The 11,867-nt window shown below is 35.2% G+C and overlaps 1 protein-coding gene across 1 annotated transcript; it reads right to left on the bottom strand.

Moving 5' to 3' along the window:
• Window positions 1-1,524: 1,524 nt before the first annotated feature.
• On the bottom strand, window positions 1,525-8,944 carry LOC129257982 (peroxisomal membrane protein 11C-like). Its single transcript, XM_054894769.2, has 4 exons — window positions 8,420-8,944; window positions 7,499-7,677; window positions 5,490-5,552; window positions 1,525-4,910 (listed from the first exon to the last, which is right to left on the bottom strand). The coding sequence occupies exons 1-4, from the start codon at window positions 8,861-8,863 to the stop codon at window positions 4,691-4,693; spliced, it is 906 nt and encodes a 301-aa protein (XP_054750744.2). The 5' UTR covers window positions 8,864-8,944; the 3' UTR covers window positions 1,525-4,690.
• Between the last annotated feature and the right edge of the window lie 2,923 nt (window positions 8,945-11,867).

Here is an 11,867-nt window from a genome sequence, read left to right as displayed (position 1 = left end):
ACTCACACAATACTTCACATATTATTCACACATTTTAACTCGTAGGATAGGATTCCTAGTCGTTCATAAAGTCGCTCATAACTTTCGAAAAGCTTTATTAAACACCATCCCCGGCCGATTTGAAAGGTTATGCATTACTGGTGACCCTTTAGTGGGTGTAACATATTCTCAATAAGTTCCATTACACATAGCTCCAGTTGAGATATGATCTTTGTCACATTGAAGTTCCTATTTTAATAAGCATCTGAATGGATAGGATATGCACTCCAAATGGGATGGTATTCTGATAGCCATGGTTTAGTTAAACATGTGTTAACTTAGACCACACTTTTATGGAGTGCCAGTTGTCCACTAAGTCACCAATTGATTTTTTTTTCATCCTGCAAAGAGCAGGGGTGTGAGAGTTCAGATTTTTATCTGATTTCATTTTTTTTTTTGATTTTCAGCTTAATTTCAGCTTATTTTTGGCCTTCCTCTGTACAAAAAGTATGGGAGCTCTTTCTATTTCAGACTTTTTCCAGCACTTCAGCTTTTTTCAGATCTTTTTATTTGTGACCACTCACACCCCTGAATGAGTTGTCAAAATATTTCATTGAGCCATGAAATGGTTAGAATAGGAAAATTCAAAAATATAATGAATTTTAATGAATTAATTGATACATTATGATTGCAACAGGTATGAAAGAAATGTGGGATCCAGCATTCCATAGAAGTATGGTTTAAAATTCTCGTTTAGACTAGGGTTGATCCTAGGTTCTATTATCAGGATACCATCCAATGTGTTTAAAAGGGGAATATATGGGTTATCTCAATGAGCAGCATATGGAAAGGTCACCAGTCGTGCATTAAGTTATACAAACTTTAAAAGCTTTAATAAAGGACCAGCCACAAATGAAGTTATATGAATTATGTCTTTATTATCAAAACTATGTATATTGAAATATTTTATGAAAATACAAAAGTAATCGTGTGAAATCATCGGCTCCCATAAATAAAACTTCAAAATGTACTGACCATTCTATTTTACATCCAAATTTGATCATGACATTTTCAGTGTTTTGCTGGTTTGATTTTATATGGAAATCTTTGTTGGAGTGGACTTGGCCTTTAATACAAGTCAAACATTTCAATGTGTAATCTCTTGATGCACTTCAGAATTTACCTTATGATTAAGTAGTTGAACTATAGCGACAACATCACAAAATACAAGATCACAATAATCTTCGTCATAAATCTTTAATAGTGAAGTATAATTATATTATCACATTTCAAGTACAAAGTATCATCAGTATACCATAATAAAATATATCAGCACCATATATAAATTTCAAGAAGTAGAAAATGCACAAGTATAATGATGATTGTAATAAAATGAACCATTACATGTATTTCGGCATAGTGATAGTACCCCATTGTGCATTTCATGCATAGGATAGATCAAATGCCACAAACAATGGCATGAGCCAAAAAAAATTGGGGGATCAGAAATCGCAAATGAGGCAAAATTCAATTTTTTTTTAAAGTAGAAGTGAGCAGGCAAAAATTGCGACATTTTATAACAAGATTTGACATAATATTCAGAAAATATTTTATTTGAACCTTCTCTCTTTTTTTTCTTGGTCATGAAAATTTGGGGGGATAAGCGCCCCAAAGCCCACCGTCTGTATGCCTCTGGTCACAAATTTATATAAATTCTTGATGTATCTATATGATACAACAATGGGAGATATGTGAAGTGGTACTGCTCAAGTGGGATAGGGGGGTGACAATATTTCACCCCTCCCCCCCCCCAAACAATAGATTTACTTCTTAATGCCAGTGTACACAAATATGCACTGGGCCCCATAACACAAAGGTGAGTGATTAAATCGCTGAATGAAATGGCCAATCGAGATGATGTGCATTTTGCTTAGTAGGCTAACTAGGAACCAATCAGAACTGCTCTTTAAAATTAGCGATTAATCATTAATTGTGTTACTGGGCCTTGGTCAGATCATGCTCAGGGGGCATGTACTATTTTCTCTATGATTTGTTTTTGTCTTGTTATGATTATTAGGTTTATGCTATATTAACGTTTTTATTTAATGATAATCCTTGAATATCAGGATTTATATCAATAAACTTTGAATTTGTACATGCACAAGAGGGTGGACTCAAGTCATTAATTACATCCAATGTTAAGGACTGAATCCGAAGCAGTGCATAAATGGAGACGTTATTGTACACTAAAGGAAAACTTTTGATCAATACTGAAAGAAAAAATAATTGTTTTATATTCATCTGTGTACATCTTTGCAATATTTTTTTGGGGGGCTACTGCCAAGGCTTTAAAAAGCATTAACTATGCAAACCATAAAAATTCATAATATAACTCTTCAGATAACCATTTATAACATAATACCTTCATACAATTTTATTGCTATTTCATTCATTATATGAATTAATGCATACATCATGTTTATCATCAGGAATTGAACATTTTCAGCAAAATTCATGAAAATAAAAACATTATGTAATATTCAGCTTTTCACATGTACATGATTTTCATATCAAACTTCACTTTCTGAACTTCATATTTTTGCAAACTGGGCTCAAGGTTTAACAATATTTTATGTTTTTTGAGAATTTGCAATAATTTAAAATCTGACAGCATCATTAAAAAATGAAATGAGACTAAAAATGAAAAATTAAAATCCATATCTGCACAGCATATTGAGTAAGGAATGATCAAAGAAAGAATAAAGCATTAATTAAGAAAGAGAAACTCTAAATCCCACATATTATCTCGGAGAAACAAATAAATTTCATGATATTATGTGAATGATACATTTAAATCAATTAAAGAAACCACAATAAGCCAGAGAGCTTCATAGGGCTCTACCCTTATTATAACAAGATTCTTTGTGTAATTTTTTTTTTTTAACTTTTGACTTGCACAGTTTTTTTCTAAAATCCATGATTAATATCTACAAATCAATAATATCACACACAAAATTTCATGTAGAATAATGAAAATACCAGAATTATTAGTGTGCCCAGCACAAAAATAGACATATATTCATAAATGATTGCAGTACATTTACAAATATTTTTGTCATAGCATGTCAAATGAAATCATTTCTCAACAGGTCTGTTGGGAAAAGCATGCATTTGTTACCATCCATGAGAATTTACTTAGCAGTGTTTATTGCATGATGTGATGCTCTCACCGTGCATGCCTGTAACAAGGCATTTAATACTTGCATGTCGACATAGAGATGCCATACAGAAGAAAAAGAACAAGCAAAACTTGATGATATCAGATTTAGATCACACATTTCACATAAAGTATTTAGTCATTCAAATCTAAAAAACGAATGTAAATTTCTAAAAATTAATCTTCAATTAATAAAAATAAAATCTAAAACATAAATATGAAATCAAATAAAATCCTCCAGTATATACAAATTGTGGGGCAGTGTTACTGTTTGAATAATAGAAACATCATTTTGATTTTGATCCTTTTAAATGACTACTCCATAAAGGGAAATAGAATGTGGCCCGGGGAGCAATACTTAATTCAATGTACATGTATTACGACCCATCATGACTGATTCCTGCTCATATAGAAGTAGAAAGAAAATAAGTGTGACTTTTGGGGGCTCATCTTCCACCCCCCCCCCCCCCCCCACCCCCATGTGTCCCTACTCCCTACACCATGACAAACACATTACAATTGTATACTGAGAGAAAAGAATAAAATTATCATGCATTTACATCTTCACAATATGGTGTATATATAATGTCACACAAAAATTAGGTTAAAAGGGTAATTTCATACTAAGGTAGGGGGGAGGTAGTTTTATGGATTGGGGTGGCATCATCAAGGGAGCATTCATGAAAAGTTTTGCGGGTGATTTTCATCAACAGATGTTACAAGCTACTGCAAATCCTTGCACCTGATTGGCTGAGAGCAAATTCATCTGTGAAAATCCTTGATAAAACTTACCATGAAATGCTCTCCAAGTCTGTATAAAGTAGAATGTCGGTCATTTCAGAATGAAGTTGATAGAATAAACAGTGAAATATAATGCAATAACTTGAGTAGAGGTAGTACAATATGAAATATAACTATTTCTAACAAATGATACACGCACAGAATTCTTGGTTTCAATAATTTGAGGGGAAATATTCAACAAAATAGAAATACAGGGGACTACCAAAGTCAAAGCTCTATCTTGGGACTACAGAACTCTGTTTGACTTACCGGTAATAGGCAAAAGTGATTAAGAAGACATTAGTGGTCTGAAATGCTTTTAGTTAGGCCATTATGCAGTGCAAAATTTTATATCAATCGGACATTTCATGACCCTGATTCTGTACTTGGTCTAATAAAGCCCAGTTAAAATAAGGTTAAAAAGGCAACAAAGATTATTAAAAAATAACCGAAAATGGCACCTGTCATGTAATGCCATTTTTAATGACTCTGAATAAAAGCAGACTGAATGCATCAATTTTACTAAATTCTTTCATAGTACCAGAATGACTTCATCTCTGAGATATTATCGGAGCCTGTCATCAGGAGTAGGTCTTAGTTCAGTCCTTCCACAGCCAAGGCTGCTGGATGAAAATCGTCCCCCAAGGTCGAGGTCGATACTTAGGCAAATACTGGCAGGAAGCGGTTCCAAATGGGACTGTGTTTCTTTCAGTACTACCTCCTGCTCTCAATGAACAAGCTTAATTTGATGAGCGACGAGATGGTGCCAAAGAGACCGACCCAACGGTCCGGGACTTTCCCCGCCCATAAGAATCCCTCGGGCATCCAGTGAATGGCATTGCACATGTCAAAGGCATCAGCAAGCATGTATAGAACTACTGTGGTCTGATCCTTCGTCAGGTCAGAAGCCCTGGGGATTTTACCACCTTCAGTTCTGTCAGAAAAATGAAAGATGAGAAGTCCATACTCGGTAACTGTAAAAGGTATTCTCAACTTATTCCTGTCTCATTTGATATTGATTTTCAATTAACGTTCTATCCATATCGCAAAATAAACATGGATTTATACATTATAAACACATTACATTACACTATAATGGACTCATGTTCCGATATTGGATGGGGGAATACATATAAGAGCATTATGAAAAATTGTGGGCAAGAGCAAGACGGAAAGTAGGCTTGTTCGATGCAAGGGCTCTTTAACTTAATGCAGCTAAGATTTCTAACCAGCAAAATTCATAACTCCTACATCATTATCATATACAAAAAATACACATAAATAAAACTCCTTTCCTTTAAGTTTTAACAATAACAAGGACAATATTTTTTCAAATTTCGAGAAGTTATTAGTATATAACATTTTAAAGCTTAGGATGTCCTTTTTCAAGCTCAATAAAAATATCAAAATTCATTTTTAGCAACATCTCATTGGTTTTGGGGTGGGAGGTCACCTATCTTTTGTGCACATCCAATATCACAAAATAAACATAAGATTCCCTGTTAATACCTACCCTTTGGCTTCATGAAAGGCCATCTTTCTTTGTCTTTGCAATCCAATGACATCACCACTTCCTCTGTGGGTGAAAAACAAGTATACCTAGTGCATTATCGGATCATATATTCCTGGGATTGTTTTACCAGATTTCCTGAGTGTGAAAATTTGGCCCAATGGAATTTACAAAGGGTATTGCCAAGCTCTCCATTAACCTACTGAAAACAAGTATACTAAAAATATAAACACAATGTTGTCCAAACTTGTGACTCCACAGATAACAGAGGATTCAGCCAGATTATATGCATACATACCCACCTCCCCCCCCCCCCCCCAAAAAAAAAGACACACTGACTCCTTTCTCCCTCCCCTTTTTGATAAAAATCATTTGGATTTGCTGGCCTAAAGTTTCAATAATTTAATGGCAAGTCCATTTTCTAGACTCCTAGAGCACATTTATAGGACAAGTCCACCCCAACAAAAAGTTGTTTTGAATTAAAAGAGAAAAATACAACAAGCATAACACTAAAAATTTCATCAAAATGGGATGTAAAGTAAAAAGTTATGACATTTCTAAGTTAAAGGAGAATGAAACTCTTGGAGCAAGTTAGCTTTTGTGAAAGCAGAAAAATCAAAGAATAAGATCAACAAAACTTTGAGTAAAATAGGACTAGCAATAAAAGAGTTATGAGCATTTGAATGTCGAGATCACTAATGCTTTGGAGATCCTCCCATTGGCAATGCGACCAAGATCTGTGATGTCACACACGTACAACTCTCCCATTCGGACACTGAAAATATACCACAAAACATCTCTTTTTGCTCATTCTAATCATATGACAAACGATTCATCAATGATATAATGTTGTGAAATCTCTGTACTTGTCATCTCATAAAGAAAACACCTAACCTTGTGATAGACTCTATAAAAATGAGAATATAAGTGAAATAAGTACTAAAGTAATGAGGGAGTTGTACGTGTGTGATATCACAGATCTTGGTCGCATTGCCGATGTGAGGATCTACATGGCACTAGTGATCTCAATATTCAAATGCTCATAACTTTCTTATTATTCATTCAATCTTCCTCAAACTTTCAACAATATGTTTCTTTGATTTTTCTCTTTGATATGGATTCAGCTAGTTTCAAGGGTTTCGTTCTCCTTTAAGTTTAATTTCACAAAACAGTTATATGCACATCCTGGTGAGTATGCAAATGAGAGGACTGATAGCCTTACCCACTCACTATTTATTTTGTATTTTATGGAATGAAATATGAAATATTCAAATTTGCTACTCATTATCCTGTGAAACAAAGTGTTCTCATCACTGTACATGTTGAATGACCATGGTTTTAAGTAACATCTAGTGGTTCAGTCAAGTTGGTCTTAATTGTCAGAGAAATATTCTACATTTCAAACAATAAAAAATAAATTGCATATCACTGAGTTGTGCATATGCAACTGTTTTGAGAAAAATAGGCGAAACTTTAGCTTTCTTATTTTGCATCCGATTTTGATGAAATTTTCAGCATTATGCTTGTTTGATTTTGTTTTCTATTGATTCAAATCAACATTTTTTTCTGGGGTGGACTTGACCTTTAAGAATCACATAATCCTATAGTTCTGCAAAAATTGGGGTAATGAAATGAGCACTATTAAAAAAAAAAAAATTAGGGGAGTAAAGGGGGCACCCATAACCATAGATAGCCTTTGATTAATTTGAGCCCAGGATTTGGCACATGTGACTCTTTACAATGGATTTTCAGTGTACCAAATTTCACAATTATCATACAGACATATTTCATGTTTCATATTTCATGTTTCATTTTACTTAGCCTTAAACACATGATGGGTAATAAAGAATGGCTGCCCCTCATACAACTCTTTTTTGTGACTGTTGAATACGAGGGGAAATGGATTACAACACTATGATAAAGCAATAGATTATATGATTTACAGTCAAGCTCAAGTAGGTTGATCTCGCATAAGAAATATATATCAAGCCATTAGCTTGAGAAATCCTTACTTGACGATTCCAAGAGAAAGCGAGATCAACCACGCTGTCACAGAAAGGTGCCACCATCGTGCGGATTGAGTATTGATAAGTTTAGTGTCCGCTGCCCATGCTATGTGCTCAAGGACGAAGAACATCTGATCCACCAAGTTCTTTGCCACCCCAACCAACTGCATGAGTGTACTAGTTTCCTGCAAAATAATAAAAGAAGTAAAGGATGCTCTGCTCTGGTACCGGTAATCATTTTTTAAGGGTTGAACTAGAAGTTAACATTAAATAATGATGATGATGATGATGATAACGATAATACTACTACTACTAAGAATAATAATACTAATAATTATAATAATAATAAATAATACTTATCAATAATAATAATAATATAATATAATAATACATGGGACTTATAAAGTGCTAAATCCACTCTGTGGAGCACTCAAGTCAAGGCACATAAAGAAATTAAGAAGTAAAAAGAAAGAACATTTTTGAGAGACATTAGGTACATTGGTCTGTTTATGGGGTCACGCATGAGCAAAGCCAAAGGATCTTTTCCCCACATTTTTGAAACTTTGGAACCACAAGCAAACGAGATGGTAAAGAGCACAGAGATCTAGTGCATATGTGATAATTGATTGAAAGGAAGATTGTATTGGGGTCTTTTGGGGAGCTGATCCATGATAAATTCAATTTCAATGAACTGATGAATATCATGAAGGAGAGCTCAAGAGAATCAAAATTATGAAAACATGCGCATCTAGAATTTGTTTTAAAAGTCTGTAATTTTTTAAACATTCTATCAATTTTATCAATCCATTTTCGTGGGTAAAAAGAGGCCCTCATCTAAGTTAAATCATAAAAATCGCCTCGAGCTATGAGCTAATAATGTTCTCGCCATCGCCAGCGGAACATAACGAACACCACGCCGCTACTCACCCGGCGTCCCAGGCCGTAGGAGAGGGTGTACGACAGCATAGGTATGTCATCAAAACGGCGAAGAATTGTCCGGCAAAGACTCAACTGCTGGCTGATTATGAGAAGTTTCTTTGAATTCCCGTTGCTTTTCGATATTCCAGATAGCATAAGTGATAAATATGAGACAGTCCTCACAATCTTATCCCTCCCTGAGTAGGTTTGGAGGAGTTTTGTAGATTCAACGATAAAGTTAGATGGTGTCGAAGCCATCTTGAAAATCAGCTGATGAAAGAGGGGGTGTGTCCGTGGGCTGCGCTGGGTCGATCGTTGGAGGGGGGAGGGTGGGGGTAGGGAAGAGTAAAAAAGAAAAGAAAAGGGGAGAGATTGATATGTAAAAACTGTAAAATTAACAAAATAAAACCATCGCATTTTTCTCACGTTGGCCTCTATCAGAATCATGTACATATATGTTTTAAAAAATGGAGTATCATCTATCACACACAAATTGCGCTATGGCTTCCCTGATCATCGGGAATAAATTAATATAGGGTCTACATACATGTCCCGGGGGGGCCACTTCCATTCACGAGTGGATACCATGCGCGACCATGGGGTCTCGAAAAGCACCCTAAACACGTAATTTCCATATTCTGAAAATGCACCCCTTAACAAGTATTGGCGTGTGAAACCCTACCCTTAACAAGTATTGGAAACAAAACGATACTGTTGGCAAATATTCCCTGAAATGAACCCCTAAACAAGTACAGGAATGTTTTATTGTTACAGGTCCTTCGGTCGTCGGATTTACCTTGTTTGGTTTAGTACGACCCCAACTTCTACACCTCGCGCAAATTGGACTCTAAACACGAAGTGTTGGGGCAAAAAGGACATCCTTTATTTAACATTTTAATTTTGTTTTATCATTCCCGCAAATTCGACCCTAAACACGTAATTGTCCTAGCGAAATAGATACCCTTTTTTCATTATTTTTGTGTTTTTGACACCCTTATCACGTTACGTACGTAACGTGCCCTATCGTGAAAAAGACATCCTTTTTACGTGTTTTTTTGGTCGCGCATGGTATCCACTCGTCAATGTAAGTGGCCCCCCCGGGATACATGTAGACCAAAGTTTACTCCTATTATGAAGACGTTGGATCGTCGAAAATTTGAGTAACTTTGAATAAAATATTGATTGGCAAAAAAAACATATCTTTCGACATTTTTTTGTTAGACCTATTGTCACTCCTGCCCTACATCTTGTATGAGAGTGTCATCTAGCCCCCCCCCCCCCCCCCCCCCCCCGCCCGCGCGTTTCCGTTTTACACCCTGGCGAAGGCATTTTCCGGAAAAATAGCCACAAAGCGACTAGTGAAGAGTCTACGTCTACGTTTGTTTACATAATCAGCTGGGCGCTCGATCCAAAAGTCCGCACCGAAGATATCCGCAGAAACATACGTGCAAATGCAGCTGAGCTTATAGACCAAACGCTTTGCAGTCTCTGTATTTTGGTTGTTCCGCTGAACTACGTTGGCTCCATTATTATTATTTTTTTTTACTTTTTCGCACATGATCGTTTATATGAATGAAAACGAATAATAGCTAAAATATTGAAAAATAAAACACATAATTACCTCTTTTTCTTCATATTATATCTATCCTTATATCTATCATATCTGTCTATCCACTATCTATCTTATAAATCAATCTATGGAACTACATGATATATCTATCTGTCAATTTGTCTATCTACTCTGTCTCTCTCATTCTCTATCTACCTATCTATCTATCTATCTATCTATCTATCCATCTAACATCTATCTCTCAAATTCTCTATCTATCCATCTGTCTCTCTTTTATTTCTCTCTATCCATCTATTAATCTATTCATGTGCAATATCAACACTGCTTCGACTTCCTTCGGGAGTCTATTTCCCCCTATTTCCTCAGCTCTACTTTTCCCTTTTTTGTGCTCGATTCGATTCAATTACTACTTTATTTACTTGTTACCATTGTTAAATGTCTTGTATTGCATAATGAGTTTTTTTTTCTGAAGGTTGCCTCCTCGGTGCATCCTATTCTCTTTCAAAGTCCACCTCTTGCTTTCCCTTCTCTTTGTCTTATCCCAATTTCTTTCCCTTCTCTCACCTCTTTCCTCTTCTCTCTCCTCTTTCTTCTTAATCTTTCATTCCGCATTTTTCTTCTTAGGTGACACTCTGTAGTACTTTTGGCCTTTTGTATTTATTTATGATACATTTCTTTTGTATTGTATTTGATATTTATTTATAATGTTTACTTTATATTTTGTTATGATTTTATTTGTATGTAAACATTCACTTATTTCAGTCTTTGACTGCTTGTGATTGTATTTTGATAGTTTTTATTGCAATAAATCCAATATATATATATATATATATATATGTCTTAAATTCTCTCTATCCATCTGTCTGTCTTTTTCTCTCTCCCTATTTCTCTCTATCCGTCTATCTATCTCTCGAATTCTCTCTATCCATCTGTCTGTCTGTCTCTCAAATTCTCTCTCTCTCTCTATCTATCTATCCATCTGTCTGTCTTTTTCTGTCTATCCGTCTATATATATCTATCTCTCAAATTCTATCTCTCTCTATCTAACTATATATCTATCTATCTATCTATGTAACTACAGTATCTATCTATCTGTTAATCTTCTCTGTCTCATTCTTTATCTATATCTAACATCTATCTATCTCTCAAATTATCTATCTCTCTATCTATCTACCCATCTGTCTTTCTCTAGTTCTCTCTCTCTCTCTATGAATCTATCTATCTATCTATCTATATATCTATGGGTGCGTTTATCCGCCACTTTTTCACCCTAGAATCATGATCTGAATCATGATTCAAATCATGATTCTGCAGAATCACGATTGCGTTTAGTCGAAATTGAATATAATCATGATTAGAATCACAAACATGAAACACGAAAAAAGGGGCGTTTGGAAAGACGTTTCTGCAGAATCACGTACGAAAATGTTCGAATAAACGATATCGTGATTTGAATCATGATTATATGACCTCACTGTGTCGTCGGGCTACGGCTTTCGGTTTGACTCTTGCCAAGCTTATGCTCATTGTATGTACATGATTACTCTGCATGCATTTCTTGTCATGTTCAAGTTCTGTGTTGGTCTTCGCATCGTTTTGGTCATGTCTTCAACTTCAAGTTCTAGTAAATGAATTAACTGGAGACAATGATGAGTATAGAGTGTCAATATTAAATTGGATCTACGCTGAAATTCACTTCCGAACACCATTTTGGATTAACTAACAAGATGAATAGAAGCATATGGACCTTATATGATAGAAGTAAACAAAATTAGGTTGAATTCTGGAAGCAAAAGATTTTTCGAGAGCCGAAACACGTGCGAAAAACTTCCTCTGTCAAACTGCGCACTAGTGATGCGCACTGGATTGGCCCGAATCTGAGGAGAA

The sequence above is a fragment of the Lytechinus pictus genome, chromosome 3 (assembly GCF_037042905.1).
Source record: "Lytechinus pictus isolate F3 Inbred chromosome 3, Lp3.0, whole genome shotgun sequence".
Classification (NCBI taxonomy): domain Eukaryota; kingdom Metazoa; phylum Echinodermata; class Echinoidea; order Temnopleuroida; family Toxopneustidae; genus Lytechinus; species Lytechinus pictus.
Note: the sequence above shows the minus strand (reverse complement) of the source record. Positions and strands in the feature narration are given on the sequence as shown.